Raw genomic sequence first — 22,354 nt, forward strand, 5'->3', positions numbered from 1 at the left:
GTTAAATACTCTTGGATACAAGTTGTTCAGAAAGGTGAAAGAAAAAGGAGGGAAAGGAAGAGTATCAGTATTAGTCTAGGAGTGTGTTGCAGTGCTGGAAACAGAAAACATCTCATTGGGTTCAAGGACAGAATTAACTTGGCTAAGTAATTTTTAAAAAAGCACAGTTACATTGCTCAGTGTAGTCGACAGACCACCAACTCAATGAACAGATGTACAGAGGCAAATCTGCAAGAAAATCACAGGAAAAAAAAAGCCAACATTGTAGTTATAATGCGAGACTTCAATGACCCAAATATTGAGTGGGATACTAGTAGTATAAGGAGATGTCCTGAGAATTGGTTCAAAACGAGTTCCCATGACAGCATGTGTCCAGTCCAACAAGAAAGGATGCATTATTGGACCTGGTCCTTTGTCAAGTGAATCAATCATCAGTTCAGGACTACTTAGGAAGCAGTGATCATTGTATCATAAGGATCATGATGGATGAAGAAAATGTTGTGAAACAATCGAGAGTAAAATCAATTGGCGGAGAGCTTATTTCAAAAGAGTAAGAGCAGAGCTGGGTAGGACTGATCAGAACAAGAGGTGGGCAGGAGAAACAGTAACTGAACAACTGGCTACTTTCAAAGAGGAAGGGGTTCAGCACTGCAAAAAGTACATCCTTCAAATGGGATAAAGATAGGGCAAACAAACCCAAAGTTCCCTGGTTAACAAATGAAAGAAATTAACATTAGAAACATGTGACAGTGTGAGGCAGAGAATACAATTGAGAGCAAAGAGGAATACCAAAGGTTCACAGTGGAGGTGAAAAAGCAAAGAGAAGCAATGAGAAATTATATAAGGACTAGAAGCTAACAAACAGGGGAATCCCAAAGTCTTCCAAAGCCATCTAAATAGTAAATAATAGTAGTAAAAGGAAGAGCGGGGCCAGAGACCAAAAGGGATTTACACATGGAGGAAGATGATTTAGAGTCACATGCAAAAGAAGCAAGAATGATGGGAGAAAAAAAATTTCAACACTCAGCAAGAAATTAGGACATTGATTGCACTGCCTGGAAGGATGGTGGAGGCAGGATCAGTTGAAACACTCAAGAGGCCATTAGATGATAATTTGGATCAAAATAACGTGCAAGGGTTTGGGAGAAAAGCAGGAGATTGGCTCTAGGTAATAATGCTCTCTGAAGCACTGGTTTAGGCACAATGGACCACATAACCACCTTTGCTACAACAAATTCTGTCAATTGGATCACAAAATTGAATAGTACAATTATCACCAATGACTTATGAGGGGAGTAAAGGCATGGTGGCTAAACTTGCAGATAGCACAAGATTGTTAGCAAAGTTTGGTGTGAAGACAGAAGGAGGTTGTAATGAAATAAAAATAGGTTGAGTTAGTGTGCGAAAATCTGGTGGATGAAGTATAATATGGGAAAATGTGAAGTTGTTCGCTTTGGCAAGAAGAATGAAAGCGAGTACTACTAAATGGAAAATGACTGCAGAATTGAAGTGCACATGGGTTTTGGTTTTGAGTGCACAGGTTTCGCAAAATAAGTTTGCAGATCAGTATGTCATAAGACCATAAGATATAGGAGTGGAAGTAAGACCATTCAGTGAAGGTGACTTGGACACTACTCTTCATTACAAGAGTATTTGAGTATAAAAGTGAGGAGGTCATGCTTCAGTTATGGAGGGCATTGGTGAGACTGCATCTCAAATACACCGCAGTTTTGGTCTCTTCACTTAAAAAGGATCTAGATGCATTGACCATAACACATAAGCAGGCCATTCAACCAGTTATAATTACTCCTCCAAAAGTGAACAACCTCACATTGCATTCCATCTGCCACTTTTTTGCCCACTCATCACCTGTCGATATCCTTCTGGCGATTCAGTGGAATAGCAAGATTCCTTAATTTTAAACCATCTCACCCACTCCCCCCAAACCCCCCCAAGATTTCCAGTTTCCTCTGGGAGATACAGGCCACATAAGACGTCTGAGGTCTCCAGAGTTCATCAAAAAAACCTAGCAGTGAACTTAGACAGTTGACTGACTGTGAAAGTACAAGCACCTCTGGAAATTGGAGTTCGTTTCAGAAAAGGAGTGAAATTTCACAGCTGACCTTGGAGAGACCTCATTAGAATTGCTCACAGTTGAGCATGTCAGGATTTCACTGATCAGCTAAGTGTTTGTTTTTAAAAACTTATAAATCTTGATCTTTAGGAGAGTGATGCGCTCTTCCTGTCAGATGGGAGATCAGGGAGATTTTCAATGTTCCTACAGGAAGTCTGTTGGATTGCAAATCCCATCAGATCTCATGGACCATTGGAAGCAGCAGAGACAATGTGGAATTTACAGGAACTGTTATGGATGGCAGTTTCAGGAAGATAGAAAAAACACAAATACAGTCAGGTAGAGAGACAGCTATAACAAGGTGTAGAGCTGGACGAACACAGCAGGCCAAGCAGCATTACAGGAGCAGGGAAGCTGATATTTCAGGTCTGGACCCTTCTTCAGAAATGCCATTAGTAAAGGCTTGGGCAATATGTTTATTAACTTCTCTTTTCACTTATCCTACCTACCTTCGATGATCTGTGCACGTACCTATCTGGGTGCCTCAGTTCCTTTAAAAATGTATATGTAGTCTTCCAGAGTTCTTCTGACCAAAGTGTATCACTTCACATTTTCTCTGCATTGAACATCATCTGTCACCTATCCTATCACTGTATCAACTTGTCAATATTCATTTTGAGTTCTCCACTATTTACAACTTTTCCAAATTGTGTGTCAAGTGCAAAATTTTAAATTGTCCTTGCACACCAAGATCCAGATCATTAATATACATCAGGAAAGGCAAGGGCCCCATACTGACCCCTGGCAGAAACCACGACAAATTTTCCTCCTGCTTGAAAACATCCAGTAATCATTACTCTATTACTTATCACGCAGTTAATTTTGAATCCACATTGCTACTGCCCCTTTTATGCCATGATCTACAAACAGAAAACACTTTCTGCAAGTCTATTGTGTGACACAGTGCCACGCATTCTGGAAATCTACGTATATCACAGCAACATGACCTTCATTCAGCCTGTAATTTCTTAATAGAAAATTCCAAGTTAAATGCATAATTTCTCCTTTAGTAATTTATGCTGATTCTCTTCCTAATCAAACCATTTTATCCCCCCCATGTAAATTTCAGACGAATTCTATCCTAAATAATTAGTTCTAGATGTTTTCCTACCACTGAAGATATACTGACTGGTCAGTAATAGCTGGGATTATTCTTACAAACTTTCTTAAATAATATTTGAAATTCTTCAGTCTCCTGGTACCACCCAGAGTCCAAAGAAAACTGAAAAATTATGGCCAGTGCCCCCACAATTTCTACACATTCTTTTAAAATCCTTAAATGCATCATGTACAATTCCAGTGGAATATCAAGGTTTAAGTGTCCACAGTCTACCCAGGACTTCTTCCTGATTAATTTTGAACCCTTTAAATGACAGTTTCCTCTTCAATTTATGAGTCCTAAGCAGCATCGCCCATTTTGTAAAGATGGATACCGGTTCTCACTTAACACCTCTGCTAAGCTTTCCATTTAACAGATCAGATTTGTCACAGGAAATTTGTCAGTCACTTCCCATGTTTCCCATTCCTTGATCTAAAAATGATATCTACTGGTATCTTGCTCAAAGTTTATCCCTAAAGGGTGCCAAAATGGAGTGCAACCAGTAGGGGTCCTGAAAAGGTTACCTACATTTACAACACAAATGAAAAACATTGCACTATGTTTGAAACCAAAGGAATAATGTTTCAGAAAGACAGACAATTTGAAAGGTATTCAGCAAAGAATTTCAGATATAATACCATTGTTACGTCCAATTGCATGCCAGCAAGGTAAGAGCGAGAGATGACCTTTGCCAAAATAGGGAAAGTATAGAAGTCAAGTGTGTTGTAGCAGTGGGCAAGCCAGCAGTCTTTTTTTTCTGGTTTTGACCTTGTTCCTTCTAGGATCATTTGATGAAAAGTTTATCTTGAATCACAACTAAATGTTGAGTTGAAATCAGGAGCAAGTTCAACTTGATAATTTTCATATCAAACTAAGACAGCTCAGCCTGAGCACAGGAGCCAAGTCTGTTGAAAAATTTCTGGTTCTTGTCACACGCTGCTGCTTTGCCATATTTCAGGTACTTAAATCACTTCTTCAATTGTGTAATCGCACATTCTGTGTGTTTCTTACAATATTTTTCTCAGTTCATTACAGGTAACACATTTTAGTTTTCAAAGGGGGCCTCTTCAAGGTAAAATATGATCAAATATGGCAAAGAGCCTGAACAAAATGGGAGACAATGGGTACTGGGCAGGGTAGGGTACAAGATGTAAATTCACCATTGGTTGGAATCATACCAAGCATGAAGGAAGATAGCCATGGTTGGTGGAAGTCCCGACAGTTCCTCAGAAGAGTTATTTTCTAATCAACGTGTTCTGAGATGTTACTACATGCGTCTGAAGCAGGTGGCACTTGAACACAGGGCTCTTAGATCAGAAGGAGGGGACACTGACATTGCACCACAAGAGTCCTCAGGTCCTCCAGACAGTTTTCTAAATCAACTTGTTCAGAGATGTTATTAAACACCTGAGACAGTTGCAACGTGAACAGAGAGTTCCTGCCTCAGCAGTCAAGGCAATGACCACTGTACCACAAAAACCAAAAGGCACTGTAAATGGATGCCTTTTTAAAAAAAATTCAACTTGTCCAGATGTGTAATGCATGAGACAGCTCAGGGCAATTTCCTAAAATCAACTTGTTTAGAAACGTTATTAAATCTCTCTGGAGCAGGTGAGACTCCACCCTGCACCTCATGGTCGAGAAGTAGGAACACTGACATTGCGCCACATGAACCCTTAAGTTCCTCTCGATATAGTGTCACTAGCCCAACAATTTTCAGCCACTTTAACGTCTCTCCCTCTGTCATACAGTCAGAGGTGGGAGTGTGCAATCAACAAACAACATTCAGCAAAATTCACAACACTTCAGATACCAGTGTAGGTTGTGTGTAAATACAGCAAGACCTGGACAACATTCAGACTTGTGTTGATAAGTAGAAAATTTACATTCACACCACACAAGTGCCAGGCAACATCCGTCTCCAGCAAGAGAGAATCTAACCATCACCTCCTGACATTCAGTATCATTAACAATTAGTGATGAGTAATAAAAGCTGGTCCAATGTCATCTGTTTTTAAAAATCCTCACAGCACCTCCCTGTCAAGCTCCATCAAATTTTACGTAGATATGTAAAAACGTAGATACATAAAAACGTAGATACATAATGCAGGTGGTATACACATCACAGTTATTCTTTACTTGCAGTATAAACCACAATTAAAATGCAATTTTGCCTAAATTTAGTTTACCAGGGGAGAGGTTCTCACTTGCACCCTCAACTGACTACTTGGACATTGTGGTATTTGAGGAGAAATTGACACAATGGAATCAACTGTTGATATTTCCTGTGGCAATTCAATTACATTTACGTTGAGGTAAATAAATTCAAACACTAAAGACTGGATAGAATAATACAGTAAACTTCACAGTCCTTTATCATAAAATCTCCACAGTATGGAAACAGGTCAATCAGCCCAACAAGTCCACAACACCCTCCGAAGAGTATCCCACCCAGACCCATCCTCCCAACCCTTCCTCAAAATCCTGCATTTCCCATGGTTAATCCACCTAATTTACACACTCCTGGACATTATGGACAATTAAGCGTAGGAAATCTACCTAACCTGCACATCTTTGTACTGTAGGAAGAAAATGAAGCACCCAGGGGAAACCCACACAGTCATGGGGAGAATGTGCAAACTCCACACAGTCACCCAAAGATGGAATCAAATCCAGGTCAGAGGTGCCACTGTGCCATCCAAAAAAATAAAGCAACTTGCTGACAGTCAATAAGAAATCATTAAAAAAATGTACAATTGCAATTTCTCAACAGTGCATGCAAACCAGTACATTAGTAATTTTTGCTGGTTTATGATACTCCAGTTAAAACAAAGTTTTCTGTACAATGAAAGTATCTGCCAGCTCTTATAATATGCAGGCTTTCACTCTACCTGTATGAAATAAATGAAGGCACCTGAGCTGTAGAAAAACAATAACAGCATAATTGGAAACATTAGTCCTTCCCAATTTGGATTGTATCAGTAATAAACATTGTATTAATTCATTCATGGAATATGGGTATCACTGGCTGATCCAACATTTATTGTCTAGCACTATTTGCTCTTCAGAGGTGATGGGGAGCTGTCTTCTTGAACTACAGCAGACCATTTGATGTAGTCAGATGGCCAATGCCAGTAGCAAGGGTGTTTCAGGATATTGACCCAGCAACTCTGAAGGAATGATATATTTCAAAGTCAGGATGGTGAGTCGATTGGGAAGGAACTTGCTGTGGTGGCAGTCCTATGTATCTGTGCATGTAGCCATAATATTTATACAACTAGTCCAGTTCAGCTTCTGGTCAACGGTAACACCTAAGATGTTGACAGTGGGAAAATTCAGTGATGCGTAGATTCTCTCTAGGTCGGAGATGGTCATATCTAGCTCATGTGTGATGTAAATGTTCCTTATCATTCGTCAGCCCAAACTTGAATATTGTCTGAGTGTGGCTGCATTTAGCCATGGATTGCTTTCATGATTAAGTGTTACAAATGATACTGAACACTTTGCAATCATCCACAAACACTCCCACTTCTGACCTTAAGATGGAGATGGTCATTGATGAAGTAGCTGAAGATGGCTTGACCTAGTACACCCTAAATAGCTTGCTGCACTCTTCTGGCCAATGGTAATGCCCCTACCTCTCAGCTAGAACAGCTAGTTCAAGTCCCACCTGCTCCAGTATTTGTAACAACACCTCCAAACAAGAAAATATCTATTCAAAAAACTCCTGCAGAGATGTCAGATAGCTGAGGTGATTGACCAACAATCATAAGCATCTTCCTAAGAACTAAATTTGCCAGAATTCATGTGGCCACACTCAGTCAAACTTGGCCTTAATGTCAAGGGCAGTCACACTCACCTTGTATCTCAATTCAGCTCATTTTTCCATGTCTCGGTGGAGAACATTGAGGTCAGGAGCTGACTGGCCCTGACAGAATCCAAAGTGAGTATCAGCAAGCAAGTGCTGCTTGATAGCTTGGTGATGACACCTCCCATCATATTATTGTTGATCAAGTGTACTGATAGGGCAGTAGTTGACAGGATTAGTTTTGTTTTGCTTTTTGCGTAACTGGACAATTTACATCTGGACTAAAATAAGGCACTAGGAATTGCAAACTCACCACTAACAAGAAAAGAAACTTGCTGACAATCATTAAGAAATCATTTTTTTAAAAAAATGAAAAATATTCAATTACAATTTCCCAATAGCACGTGCAAACCTATAGATTAGTAAACTGTGGTCACTGGGAATATGTTGTCCATTTGACATCAGCATCACACATCTCAAACACAGCACGTTTAACAGCTTTTCACGTTCCAATTATATCGCATTACCTCTTATTTTTAATGAACAAATGCCGAATGACAAATCGTGAATGCAAGGAAAACTTTTTTTGAGGGGGAAAGAGAGAATGGAATAAAGTGACTGAATCTACGTCTCACTTGCTGTATGCTTTAAATTAAATAGTTACTTACCAGTCTTATCAAAGTTACCTAAAATCCAAAAATCTGTTAAATTATAGGGTATGAGATGATAGGTTAGGGCACCGGAATAAGCTGGGGTAGCTCCTCGGGAGGGGGGCGGGGGAGGGAATAAGCAGCTAACAGTGAAATAAAGTACACCATTGCAGTGTATCAGAATAAACATGACCACTTCTATATTGACATGCAGCGTATTTTCAAGAAGCAAGTTAACTTCTTTCATGGCTCATATTAAAATATTCAGAAATACACTAAATATAAAAATAGTTCGTTAAAACGAACTGTCACTCCACACTTCAGATCTTAGCGTTCTTGAACGACACTTAGCTAGCCAATAAAAGCAGTACCACAACCACTTTTTACAAAAAGCCCGAAGAAAAACAACTTTAATCAGGAAATACCCACCGCCGTTTCAACGAACGCCATCTTAAATCTAAGGAAAATAAAAAAAGCTCGAGCGCTCGCCTCAATCTCGCGGTTTTTTGGCGAAATGTCAGTGGGAGGGGAGGGGGGGAAATATGAGATGATTGACGGGAGGTGTGCGTCACTTCCGCAGCGTGAACACACTCGCGGTGATTGTGACATCGTCGCCCCTGCTACCAGTTGTGGGAGACCCCTGGCGTTATTGCGTTGGAGACGCCATTGTTGTGGCGGAGAGGTGGTGTCGGTTTGAAATTGTGGGACCTGCCTCAGCTTTGACATTAGTGCCGTCCTTATGTATCAGTCTAGTACTTGAGTGATTATTTATTTTTTTTTAGTGTGGGTTACAGTCTGGTGTAGTGATGACTGAGTGTTAGAAAGCTGCAGTGCGAAAATGTGTCTGAGAAACGCTGACGGGCCTATCGATTGGAGCTGAGCCTAGGAAGCCACCTGCCAGGAAACCGGCCTGTCTACAGTGCCGTCCGTTCGGAGCGCCGATTCTGCGTTCCTGCATCTTCACCTTCCCCCTCCCCCACCTTCACTTCCCCCAACTCCCCAGTCCTCGCACCCCATCCCCTTTATTTCCTATTTACCCCCTCCGCATTTCGAGCAATAAGACATGGATCGCACTTGCTACTGAGAAGTACTCGCCGAGGAAAAAGAGGCGCAGCTCTGTTGGTACTAGGTCCTTGTGTGTGTTGTGTGTATTTTTCCTCCTTTCCGCCACCATTAATACGAGTGACTTTTTTTCGTGTACAAAATAAAACTCATTCCCAATCTTAGTTAAAGGAGAAACGGTATTTAGAGCTGTTCCCGAAGATAATATCTGTGAGCAAGATCGTTCCAGCGGGATTTTCCGAAGGAAGGAAGAGGCAAACGTGGATCCGATTCCTTTAGATTTAAAAAAAAACTGTGCCGAGACGTACTGCATTGCGGCTTTGTAATTAAAAGGAAGAGGGAAAATAAACTGAATATTTTTGAACTCTCTACCTTGGGAAATAAATCCTTTGGACTTCGTACAATTTCTTGGACATTTAAACTATACCATTGACTTTTGAACTATCCGGTTTATTAGTGAGTAAAACAGCTAGTATTTAATTTTGTGCAATGTGCAGTTGAAAACCAGTTATTTCCTGACTTTACCATCCAGTATAGTGTTTTTTTATAAACTTGCTTTAATACAACAAAATCTAAATACTTGAATTTCAGATATTAAATTGTGAAAAAGAGGACTTTTTTGTTTTTTTGTGTTTTGCAGTTGTAGAAGGGTAAAACTTTTTTGGGTAAGGCTTGTCCCATTCAAAAAAAAACAAAAATGTCGTGTGTACATTACAAATTTTCTTCTAAACTGAACTATGACACGGTCACTTTCGATGGGCTTCATATTTCTTTGAGTGATCTAAAGAAGACGATCATGGCCAGAGAGAAGCTGAAGGCGGCAGACTGCGATCTACAGATCACCAACGCACAAACCAAGGAAGGTAAGTTAACCCCAACTACTTATTTCCGTTTAAATGTTTATTTTTCTGCCCTTTGTTTAGTGTTACCTCTATCTCGTATGGTAGACAAGATGGCGTATGTTTGCTAGATTGGTCCGAATTCGTAAGGACTTCCTTACACGTTGAGGCAAACAAAATTAAATGCATTAAACCTAGTAACGACAGAACTTTTTTTTCAGCATAAGCTTTTTAATTTTCACTGTTTTACAACGATTTTTTTCAGTCAACCGCGGTACCAATATCCCCGATCCCCAGACGAAAAATACATTTCTTGTCCTTTGTCATCTATAAACTGTCCTTCCGCCCTTCAGAGGCATGTTTAAAAAGCAATGATGCAAGAATTTAATCTCCAATTAATGTTCCTTGGGTGCTATGTACCCATCTCTCTGCGCCGTTTCCAATTCTGCCCTTCGGAGTGTCTCGATCTGAAGGGACGGTTGGTGTATAAAGTAGCAATTAGCAAGGATCTTTGCGATCATGCTTTCGTACCCGGCTGGAATTATTTTAGACGCATCAATAAAAATGGATGGCTGCACTGATAATTGATTAGAGATTAATTTTTGCGTGGCGTATACATGTGGTATACCACTGCATTTGTAAATACTCGTGTATTACTCGCCAGCTGTCGAGACTTCAGTAGTCTGGGAGTTGGTTTGCCATGCATCTTGTTGTAAACTACTAGAGTTTTGTTATAGGAATAACTGCTCTGAGCATAATGAAAATTCTGTAGTATTGGGAAAAGAGAACCTGGATATGTCTTCAGTATTCTAGGTCAACATGAATGTTAAAATTTGTTGAATGCTGATATTTGGACTTAACATTTCAACGGGGAAGGACCTTGAAATTTTTGATAACCATTTCTATAGTTTACAATGTCAATAATGCACTTTCTACTTTTGATCTGCCTGCAGCATTTACTGGTTAACCAAGCCAACCTTCTCCTCATCCTTGAAGATTGATTAACAGGTAGATAGGGTAGTGAGGAAGGTGTTTGGTACATGTGTCTTTAATGGTCAGTGCATCAATATAGGAATTGGGATGTCATATTACAGTTGTACAGAATATTGGCTAGGTCACCTCTGGAATACTGCATTCAGTTCTGGTGTCCCTACTTTAGGAAACATGTTGCTAAACTTGAGAGGGCTCAGAAAAGATTTACAAGGATGTTGCCAGGTTTGGAGGCTTTGAGCTACAGGGAGAGGCTGAATAGGCTGGGGCTATTTTCCCTGGAATGTCAGGGGCCAAGGAGTGACCACCTAGATGTTTATGAAATCATGATGGCATAGATAGGGTCAAATAGCTGAGGCCTCTTTCCCAGGATAGGATAGTCCAAAACTAGAAGGCATGGGTTTAAGATGAGAGGTGGGAGATTTAAAAAAAAATCGAAGGGGCAACATTTTCACGCAGAGGGTGGTGGTGAAGGCTGATACAATGACCACATTTGAAAGGCATCTAGATGGGTACATGAATAGGAAGGATTTTAGAGGGATATGGGCCAAATTGCTAGCCCATTATGTTTGGTCACTGCCATAAATTAGAATTCTCATGATACTGATTTGTCATCTTGGCCAGATGTACGGTGGGAGCAGACAGTTCCTAAACTTGAACTCCACTGTCCTGTTGGTTGGTCATCCTCCGATCAGTGTCTATTAAGTTTGTCCTGAGCTTTGTTGCCCTTATCCGAAATACAGTAAGAACCATTCACTCATTACCAATTGTGGATGTGTTAGCCTCCAGTCAGTTAACACCTCAAGTTTTAAAATTCTAATTTTGTTGTTTAAATCCCTTAATAGTTTCTCTCCTCTTTATCTGTAACATTTCCAGACCGAGAATTGTGGTCTCTTATGCATCCTGTGTTTTATCACCCTCCATTGATCATGCTTTTGAGGCCCTCTGCTGAACCTTTTGTTAAACCTATGTCTCACTAAACCTTCGGACACTACTAATGTGTCCTCCTATGTCATTTGACTTGTACTGCTGTGAAGCACTTTGGGATGTTTTACTGTAAAATATGTTACAAAGATGCTTCTCTGATTGGTAAGTCATTCTTTGTATAAGCAGTCTAATTACCTTATTTTCTGCTGTTTGTACTATCACCGAAGATGCTTTTTTTCTAGTTGTGATACTGGAACAAGAACATTAAGTAGCTTGCATGCGACCTGATTAAACTTGGTCAATTGGAATAAACTATGATGCAGGACATTAAACTGGCTAAATGCATTGGTAGACAATTTCAAAACTGTTTAGTTTTGAGACTTTGCATGTTGATCTTCAGTGATTTGCACAGATTGTTTTCCAAGTTAACACATCACTTTAACCATCCTGTTTCAATTGGAAACAACTTTGTTTCTGTGGGAGATTTTTTTGTGAACTTGAGTTCCTTAATGTAAAGACTCTGTACTTGATTCCCTATGTGATTGTTGCACTTTGATTCAGTGTGATGGATATGTGACACAAAATGGAGATGATTTTGATCTGACAGTTTATAAATACGGAGAGTACTTGTGATACTGAGTTCAATGTATTTGTCACAGTAGATTTTCTGCCCCTCAAAAAAGGATTATGAAATGTGAGCGGACGAGTACCTTTTTTATTCCATGTTTCAGTTTCTTAGACTTAATTACTCATGACAGGTGAAATTTCTCTTCCTTCCCAGTTCCTTTAGCTTCTGTATTTCTGTAAGATGTAGCTGTTGCTGCTGCTAATATAGGAGAGTGTCGTACAGCTCTTCCATCCTGGTGTGCTTTCTTAATTGGTTTCACTTAATTAGCCAGTAAGGTGGTTGCCTAGAAAAAGAAAGGCATATTTCCCTTGGTAATAAAATGTGAGGCTGGATGAACACAGCAGGCCAAGCAGCATCTCAGGAGCACAAAAGCTGACGTTTCGGGCCTAGACCCTTCATCAGAGAGGGGAATGGGGTGAAGGTTCTGGAATAAATAGGGAGAGAGGGGGAGGCGGACCGAAGATGGAGAGAAAAGAAGATAGGTGGAGAGAGTGTAGGTAGGGAGGGAATAGGTCAGTCCAGGAAAGACGGACAGGTCAAGGAGGTGGGATGAGGTTAGTAGGTAGATGGGGGTGCGGCTTGGGGTGGGAGGAAGGGATGGGTGAGAGGAAGAACAGGTTAGGGAGGCAGAGACAGGTTGGACTGGTTTTGGGATGCAGTGGGTGGAGGGGAAGAGCTGGGCTGGTTGTGTGGTGCAGTGGGGGGGGGGAGGGGACAAACTGGGCTGGTTTAGGGATGCGGTGGGGGAAGGGGAGATTTTGAAACTGGTGAAGTCCACATTGATACCATTAGGCTGCAGGGTTCCCAGGCGGAATATGGGTTGCTGTTCCTGCAACCTTCGGGTGACACCATTGTGGCACTGCAGGAGGCCCATGATGGACATGTCATCTAAAGAATGGGAGGGGGAGTGGAAATGGTTTGCAACTGGGAGGTGCAGTTGTTTGTTGTGAACTGAGCGGAGGTGTTCTGCAAAGCGGTCCCCAAGCCTCCGCTTGGTTTTCCCAATGTAGCGGAAGCCACACCGGGTACAGTGGATGCAGTATACCACATTGGCAGATGTGCAGGTGAACCTCTGCTTAATGTGGAATGTCATCTTGGGGCCTGGGATAGGGGTGAGGGCGGAGGTGTGGGGGCAAGTGTAGCATTTCCTGCAGTTGCAGGGGAAGGTGCTGGGTGTGGTGGGGTTGGAGGGCAGTGTGGAGCGAACAAGGGAGTCACGGAGAGAGTGGTCTCTCCGGAAATCAGACAGGGGTGGGGATGGAAAAATGTCTTGGGTGGTGGGGTCGGATTGTACATGGCAGAAGTGTCGGAGGATGATACCTTGTATCCAGAGGTTGGTGGGGTGTTGTGTGAGAACGAGGGGGATCCTCTTTGGGCGGTTGTGGCGGGGGCGGGGTGTGAGGATTGTGTTGCGGGAAATACGGGAGACGCGGTCAAGGGCATTCTCGATCACTGGGGGGGGAAGTTGCGGTCCTTGAAGAACTTGGAAACCTGGGATGTGCGGGAGTGGAATGTCTTATCGTGGGAGCAGATGCGGCGGAGGCGGAGGAATTGGGAATAGGGGATGGAATTTTTGCAGGAGGGTGGGTGGGAGGAGGTGTATTCTAGGTAGCTGTGGGAGTTGGTGGGCTTGAAATGGACATCAGTTACAAGCTGGTTGCCTGAAATGGAGACTGAGAGGTCCAGGAAGGTGAGGGATGTGCTGGAGATGGCTCAGGTGAACTGAAGGTTGGGGTGAAAGGTGTTGGTGAAGTGGATGAACTGTTCGAGCTCCTCTGGGGAGCAAGAGGCAGCGCCGATACAGTCATCAATGTACCGGAGGAGGAGGTGGGGTTTGGGGCCTGTGTAGGTGCAGAAGAGGGACTGTTCCACGTAACCTACAAAGAGGCAGGCATAGCTGGGGCCCATGCGGGTGCCCATGGCCACCCCCTTAGTCTGTAGGAAGTGGGAGGAGTCAAAAGAGAAGTTGTTGAGGGTGAGGACGAGTTTGGCTAGGCAGATGAGGGTGTCGGTGGAGGGGGACTGGTCAGGCCTGCGGGACAGGAAGAAGCGGAGGGCCTTGAGGCCATCTGCATGCGGAATGCAGGTGTATAGGGACTGGACGTCCGTGGTGAAGATGAGGTGTTGGGGGCCAGGGAATTGGAAGTCCTGGAGGAGGTGGAGGGCGTGGGTGGTGTCACAGACGTAGGTAGGGAGTTCCTGTACCAAAGGGGAGAAAATGGAGTCCAGATAGGTGGAGATGAGTTCGGTGGGGCAGGAGCAGGCTGAGACGATGGGTCGACCATGGCAGGCAGGTTTGTGGATTTTGGGAAGGAGATAGAAACGGGCCGTGCGGGGTTGGGGAACAGTGAGGTTGGAGGCTGTGGGTGGGAGGTCTCCTGAAGTGATGAGGTCATTAATGGTGTTGGAGATGATGGTTTGGTGCTCGGGTGTGGGGTCATGATCGAGGGGGTGGTAGGAGGTGGTGTCGGAGACTTGGCGTCTGGCCTCAGCGATGTAGAGGTCAGTGTGCCATACTACCACTGCGCCACCCTTGTCTGCGGGTTTGGTGGTGAGGTTGGGTTTGGACTGGAGGGCTGCCTGTTCTGTAGGGGAGAGGTTGGAGTGGGTGAGAGGGGTGGAGAGGTTGAGGCGGTTAATGTCTCAACGGCAGTTGGAGATGAAGAGGTCGAGGGAGGGTAGGAAGCCTGGGGGTGGTGTTCAGGAGGAGGACTTGTGTTGGAAGCGGGTGAAGGGGTCAGTGGAGGGAGGGTTAGGCTCCCGGTTGAAGAAGTAGGCATGGAGGCAAAGGCGGCGGAAAAACTGCTCTATGTCCAATTGTGACTGGTATTGGTTGATGTGTGGTTGTAGGGGGACAAAGGTGAGCCCCTTACTAAGGACTGACCGTTGGGTTGTTTGGAAGTAATGAAGGAGTAGGTTAAATGACAAACCATACAATTGTATATCTATGGATCATACAAACTAATCTACAACCTTTTAAATGTACTCCACTATAAAGTATCCCAGCGTGCTTTTTCTCCAGATACTTGCCAAGCAAAATTTGACACAAAACCAAGAAAGAAAGCATTAAGTCAGGTGACCCAAAGCATGGTCTTAAGCAGGGAAGGAGGAAAGAATTTTTGGAGGGTATTTCATCCGAGATCTTGGGAACTGAAGGCATACTAGAAATGTGAGAATTTAAACTGGGGTTTTAAAATATTAGAATTGTTTAAGTGTAAAAAATTTGAAAATTGCTACCGCGATTATTATGTAGCCGAAGGCTATAGACCGTTATAGAGCCTGCGTTGTACAAAAATGGAACTTAGTGAAAGCTTTACATGGCTAGTAGGAACGTAAAGATTATGGGAGTTGGGAAATGGTCTAGATTACAGTGGTGTAATTATTGAGGTAACAGAGGCGTGGCCGAGTATCTTCGCAGTGGACAAGCTGCAGTGGAGCAGAGCCAAGCAATGTTTCCTATGTAGAAATATAGTCATGGTGTTGGCAGGGTCATGTCAGGGTTATAAATGGTGCACATGTTGATAAGTCAGGCTGTGGCACTGCCAGCAGAGTGAAGTCATTTTGTGCAGTTCATGGTTTTGATCTACCTGTATTCAATTGGAAATTTCTACTCTGGTGCTAGATAGCTAACCATTCTTAGTCTGACAGTTGATGGAAAAGGCAGCAATTATGGGCATTGCCAGCACTAGGTGGACCATTGCTGTCTGTGAGTGAACATTACACCTGACTAGCAACGTAACCATGTCTGATGCACCAAACTTGGTTCCAAGCAGTAAGCAAGTAACCAGACTGCACAATTTTTTTGGATTAAATTTTAAACGAGTTGTAAACTGTTTCAGAAAAAAACTACAACGTTCTATAAATTTATTTGCAAACTGACATTTCTGGTGACTGCTATTTAACAGTGTCAATGCAGGCTTCTGACAATTCAGTAAGATTATGACTGATCTGATTGTGGCCTCAGTTTGTTTCTTTCTTCCAATTCTCCCCTTTAATCTTTGACAACATTGTGGGTCAAAAACTTGTCTAACCCATCCTTATTAAGTGACAAGTGCTGTTACCTCAAACTTTTAAATGAAATTGGGGCGTCTGTTGGTAAAGAAATTTAAACTGATTATAATTGTTTTGGTGTTTTTCCAGATCTTAAAACTAGTTTTAAAATGTTATCACATTGATGGGTTGTCACTGACACAAATGTGCATACACAGATGGATTGTGACTGCCATTCTCATGTTGAGAATGTTCACTCGGGTTAGAGAAGGTGGAGAGTAGTTGAGGTAGGACTGCTTGTTGCCATTGTAATGGTATAACTGACATGATTATTGATATTGCCAAGAGACAGACTATAGATGAGAAATGCAGACAGTCAAGAATAAAGACTTGGGGAGCACCAGATCGGACAGTATAGCAGCTGATACATCTCTAGATGTGACTCCATAGTTAAGAATGGAACTTGTCAAAATGGGTGCCATCCAACTGGACAGTGGAGTGTAGCTGAAGATATGCAGTAGTCACCTGTCAGAGATTGCAAACAGGTGAAAATGTGTAGGTTAAACAATATCCCAATTGCTTAAGATGCATTTTGTTACTTTGAGAGTTGTTTGGTACTATGCCAAGGCGGACACCTCCACTGAGGGATTCAGTGCTGGAGGTCTGGAATCATAAGGGAAATTAGAGCTGGAATAAGCCATTGACCTTCTAGTCCCTATGCTGTTCAGTAGGATTATGGTTGTTCTGAGTGTGCCCTAAGCTTCCCCTTATTTCTGCGTGCCCCCCACCCCGACCAAATCTTTGCCCTTGTGGGTCAAAAACTGTGTGATATATCCTTTTAAGTGATATCCACACGGGTTTCTTAGTTGATGCTATCTCAGAGGACTTTTTCTGAGGATCATGAAGTTGGAAATGCGGCAAAAGCTTGCCAGAGCAGGAGATGTTGGCATTTGTTTTTGAGATAGCAACTGATTAGAATAGAGGGGCATCAGTACTGAACAATATCACTTAATATGAAGACACATCGGTCACCAGTTTTAGTGGTGTAGTGTTAATGGAGCGAAAAGGTAAGATTAGCTTCAAGAGTTTGCAAGGGTGACATGAAGGAGAGAATGGAAAAATTAAGTTTGTGGCTTCAGGTAGAGGGAGTTGAGTTAATCTGGTGGGCTAACAGAACAAAAGCCTTTAACTTGTTGCCCTCAACATTGGCAAATAAATCTTGAGCTCCTTAAAGGTGAGCATTGAGGAGTTGGGTGGAGGAGTTTGGTTGCTTTGCTGTAATGAAAAGAAGCTAGGAGACTATTTTTTGAGTTCTGGGACCATCCAAAAAGTGACTTGCCTTTGCAGATGAGAAAATTGTACATTATATGGTCCAGCAAGGTAATGATGAATGACTAAACCATTTTCCACTATCATCTCAAATCTGCATCCCTCTGACTTGAGGATAAGGGAACTATGCCATGGGGAGCAGCCAGTGTAAGATATGAATGGTTTTAGTGGCAATTTGAGCTTTATAGGTTGAATTAAAGGAATGTTTTGAGCATGTTTATAGCTGCAGAAGTATTTTGGCACATGGTGGTTCCATGGCTAACTGGCTAGGATATTTTAAGTGCAGTTTTAAGTGAATTGGGAGGTAATTGGTTGCTCCACCCAGACCACAAAACGTGGCTGGTACTGTGGCAAGGACACAAGGGGTGATTGGAACTGATCTTGAGTAATTCTCAAGCGGCCGCCCTTCTCTCGTTGTGAGAGCATGATCAAAGACTTAAGTAGAATTGGGGAATTTTATAGGAAGGGAGATATTCAGGAACAGTGGGCGCGCAGTGAATTCTGAGGAAGAGCATGATTTGTTCAGATGGATTCCAAATTACCAAGCTTAAAAAGTAATTTAATACAGACACTAAGAAGAAAAGCAAGTGTCACTAACCTGGTGATAATTAATAATTTAGTGGATCCTAATGGAGATTGAAGCATAGGCTGGATGTCTAGATGGGGGGTGGGCAGAATCCAATAATCTGGTGAAAATAAGAAATAAATATAATTGAATAGTGTTAAAATGAATATTCTGCTTTAGTTTGCTTAACTCGTAGTGGAATAAAAGTTTGCGAAAGTAGGATATAAGGATGTAAGAAGCTGACCAATTAAGCATTGATAGAATATTGAATCATCAAAAAAAGTCACCTTGGGCAAGATTGGTTATTTTTAAAGCTACATCAATCTGACTTGAAAGCAGCTATGAGAAGCACCTTGATTTGTAATATCTATCAAAACAGCATTGTTATATTCCATATTACATACCAATTTTTTGAGCACCTTTTGAGGCCACCTGTCCTATGCAGGTTAACTAATAAAATAAATCTTGTAATTTACTGTGTCAGCAGAAGAAATTCAATAAGTTTGAAAATTATCCACTTTAACTATAATGTTTTATTTGGTCTGTGACGTCATGCAAGGTGTTAAAGATTTAAATTGTCCTGGGTTATCGTGCCATTGGACATGTAACCTGGAAGCATTGAAGAAAATTTCATTCATTTTTAAGAATTCAGAAACTAAAATATACAATCAATGAAAGCATCATACAACTTTATATGCTATAACTATATAATTTTAAGCTGGTTGCTTTGAGAATTGTAAAATCTATAAAAAGGCAATTTGTTAGTCTAGCATTTTTCTCTTCAATGATATTGACTTCTTTTGTGAGATTTATTCATATGTTAGTATTGAGCATTAAACAGTAAGAATATCAAAGAGCAGTTTCAAATTCAGTTTGATTAAAAATTTGAAAGCTTTCTACACACTCTTCGGTGAACAAATAACCCAAAGAGTTAGGTGATCTGGCTACATGTGTTATGAAGGTTCTGCCGTTGAGAGGTCGAGTATTTTATTCCATTGTTCCCTTTCTCTCACAGGTTTGCCTGGTCACATTTTCTGCAGTTTTAAAACTAGTGATCAGAACTAGAAATAGTGGAAGTATTTCTTGTTCACCAAAATTAGAATTGATACAGCTGAAAAGAAAATATTTTGTTCATAAGGTGGTTATAGGCCAAAGGTCAAATGCTCAATGCTTTTCCTTTTTTTTTGAAGGTTAATCCGATAAATTAACACGAAAGAAACCAATGTCTGATCCATATAGTTTTGAGGTTACTAAACACTTGAATAAATTTGACTTGCATTCTGCAATTGTGCAAGGTATTTCTGGTGAATGAGCGTTGCTCGTAATCTGACACCTGTTGAGTAATGGTTTTTTTAAAACTCTTAACAGAATATACAGATGATAATGCTTTAATCCCCAAGAATTCATCTGTGATTATAAAAAGGATTCCGATTGGAGGTGTGAAATCTGCTGGCAAAACATTTGTCATGTAAGTATCTGAAAAACTTCAGTGTAAAATCAGTTTTGCGCATGTTTTAAGGAGCTTGATTTTATTCAGTAGTTTTATATAACCAATCGAACTTTTTAACAATTACAGTGAGTGTGATTTTAACCAGAGATGCATTCGGCAGTCCTTCATTTTACATTTTATACATGAAAGGTTTTATTAATTATTTAAGGCTGATGCATTGCAATATCCTTCAGTTTTCTGTGTTGTAATAAATATTTGAATTATGTGAATTTTTACACGTGGTTGTGATAGAGGAAATGAATCCGCATGCTATCTAAACTGCAGTCGCAAATGATGGTCATTGGTCGCTTCACTCTAACTGCATTGTCTGCACTAGGCAGACAAATACAAAAGTGCTACTAACTCTCCAGTAAAGTTCCATGATCAGGTGTCTTATGTGGATGAGATAGAATGGAAGATCATTGCATTGTTTGTCCCTTTGACATTGCTATCCACCAAACAAACTTAATTGAGCCATCCAAGGCAGATTGAGTTGATTGTCTCAATCTTGACACTCATCAATTAAGCTGTCACACCCAAGTCTGAGGTTGTGACGTGTTACTCATAAACCTGCATGTTCAAACTTAGAGGCAGTATTCATTATTTTGGTTTCATGCACTGTCAGGCCAATGCATAGATCATAAATGTATATTAATATGAGCATTAATTTAAATATGTTTCAACCTGCAGAGTAAGCTAACATGGCTTTTGCTGTTTAGAATTTGACAGTCTTTGCAAATAGGATGCTCAATGTTCTAATAGAATTCAGTTGTGAAGCTTTGGGACTGATTATGGTCATGTTCTCTAACCTCCCTAATTTAATAAATTTTTACTTAATTTTGGTTCTGCAAACAGTAGTCAGATATTATTTGCAACTGTTTTGAATATGTTCTCTTTCTATATCTCCTTAAATAAAGCAGAGTTTATTGTTGAAACCTTTGTTTTGCCACTTTTGGTTTGGAGTGGTAGCCTCTTTGTTAAAAATATCATTGATATTTGCCTTTGAAGCTATTGTTTTAACTTTCAGCGTTACGAATACAAGGATAGGGAAACTGATTTGAATTGGCTCAAAAACAGAAATTGCTGGAAAATCTCTCAGATCTGGTAGCTTCTGCGGAGAGAGATCAGAATCCACGTTTCAAGTCCAGTAATACTACTAAAGAACTGGGTGTTTTCGTTGAAGGTATAAAAAATAGCTACTTGTCAAAAAAAATGTTGAAATAGGTTAAAAGAACAAAAGGATTTAGGAATACAGTGCAGATGTTAAATAGTAATAGATTTATAAAGCAATAAACAAGCCATTGAGCAATTCGATCCTCTCATAGCACTGAGAAGCAGAGACTTGAATTACTCTCTCAAAAATCAAACAGGATGGGACACTCCCTTAATACCAGAGGAGATGACCTGGTAGAGGGTGTTAAGGTTAACTGGGAATGTGCAATGGTGGACCTATTGGAAGTGTTGTGGTGGATGCAAAGCTTGGTGCTTTAGAGGCCAGTTATTTGTAAATCCAATAAGGAATTTCAGAGAAACATTTTTACCTATGTAATAGGAATGTGAAACTCACTTCTGCAAGTAGTTAGATGGAAGGCATAGATCCCATTAGTGAGAAATTAGATACAAACTTGTGGGCGTAAAGCATAAAAGGACAGATTGAGGTTAGTAAGAGATGTGGAGGTTGATCCTGTGGAGTATAAACATCAGCATAGATGTGTTGGGCACACTGGTTCTATAGCAAGTACAAAGTGTTTGTTCTTTGGTTTGTGGCAGAACCTTAATTGTATTCTTGTGCAAAGCAACAGATGCTCTGTTTCTTGGACTTCTGACTCAACTTACAGATATACCTGGCAGATCTACCACTTTTCTGAGGATATTAAAGCAGTAAAACCTGAAACTGAATAGCAAGAACAAGAAGTGTCAAGAAAGAACTTCTTCTAAATGTAAAGATGACAAAAAAAAGCCAACACGAACTAAATGTTGAAGAAAGCATGTTGTTGAAACTGAATAAGGATTTCATTTTAAAAAAGCAAAATACATCGTAGGCTAAAAATCTAAACCAATAAAATGAAGAGGGGTCTAGGCCTGAAACGTCAGCCTTCCTGCTCCTTTGCTGCTTGACCTGCTGTGTTCATTCAGCTCTACACCTTGTTATCGCAGATTCTCCAGCATCTGCAGTTCCTACTTTCTCCAAAATGCTGTCTGTACTCAATGGTTAAAAAGTCACTCACCCATAATGGTACTTTGCTTACACAATTAAATAATGCCTTCATGTGAATTGCCTTGCAAATGCTATTCTTTTGGATCTAAATATTTTTGGTTTTCAACTTTTTTTGCAGTTAACTACAGGGTGTTATATCCAGTATTAAATTGTGTACATATCAAAGCAGAGTGGGCATTAGCACTCAAAATGTGAATGAGTAATTAAGTGACTTTGAATCGAAAAGACTACATATTTTGTAACTGAAAAAGACTGGCATTTGTACAACACGCAATCTCAAGGCCCTTACCATTTCCAAATATGATGCAACATATTGCTTTAAATTGGTGTAATTGTTATGTTGACCTGCTGTGGTAATTGTGTGATTAGCAAGATCATGCAGACAGCAATAAGATTGATTTAATAGCGAGTTTTGAGAAGATTTGTAGCTCAGGTTGAGGTTCTGGATGTGAGTTTGCTCGCTGAGCTGGAAGGCTAGTTTTCAGACGTTTCGTCACCATTCTAGGTAACATCATCAGTGAGCCTCCGACAAAGCACTGGTGTTATGTTCCGCTTTCTATTTATCTGGTTAGGTTTCCTTGGGTTGGTGATGTCACTTCCTGTTCTTTTTCTCAGGGGACAGTAGG

General features: G+C 41.0%; 2 protein-coding genes across 14 annotated transcripts in view; one reads left to right on the forward strand and one right to left on the reverse strand.

Annotated features, from left to right (window-relative positions):
- Positions 1–8,212, reverse strand: part of LOC125462423 (probable helicase with zinc finger domain) — a 367,554-nt gene extending 359,342 nt beyond the window's left edge. Inside the window, exon 1 of the mRNA XM_059653989.1 lies at positions 8,121–8,212. The gene's annotated coding sequence lies outside the window, so the exon portion shown is untranslated. The remainder of the gene's footprint in view (positions 1–8,120) is intronic.
- A 67-nt stretch (positions 8,213–8,279) lies between these two features.
- rbbp6 (retinoblastoma binding protein 6) overlaps positions 8,280–22,354 on the forward strand; it is a 56,132-nt gene continuing 42,057 nt past the window's right edge. For all 13 annotated transcript variants that reach the window (XM_048552429.2, XM_048552431.2, XM_048552430.2 and 10 more), the window contains exons 1-2: positions 8,280–9,616; positions 19,390–19,489. In XM_048552429.2, the coding sequence (XP_048408386.1) occupies positions 9,451–9,616; positions 19,390–19,489 (266 nt within the window). In that variant the 5' untranslated portion in view covers positions 8,280–9,450. The remainder of the gene's footprint in view (positions 9,617–19,389; positions 19,490–22,354) is intronic.

Source organism: Stegostoma tigrinum, chromosome 23 (genome assembly GCF_030684315.1).
Source record: "Stegostoma tigrinum isolate sSteTig4 chromosome 23, sSteTig4.hap1, whole genome shotgun sequence".
NCBI classification, from domain to species: Eukaryota; Metazoa; Chordata; class Chondrichthyes; order Orectolobiformes; family Stegostomatidae; genus Stegostoma; species Stegostoma tigrinum.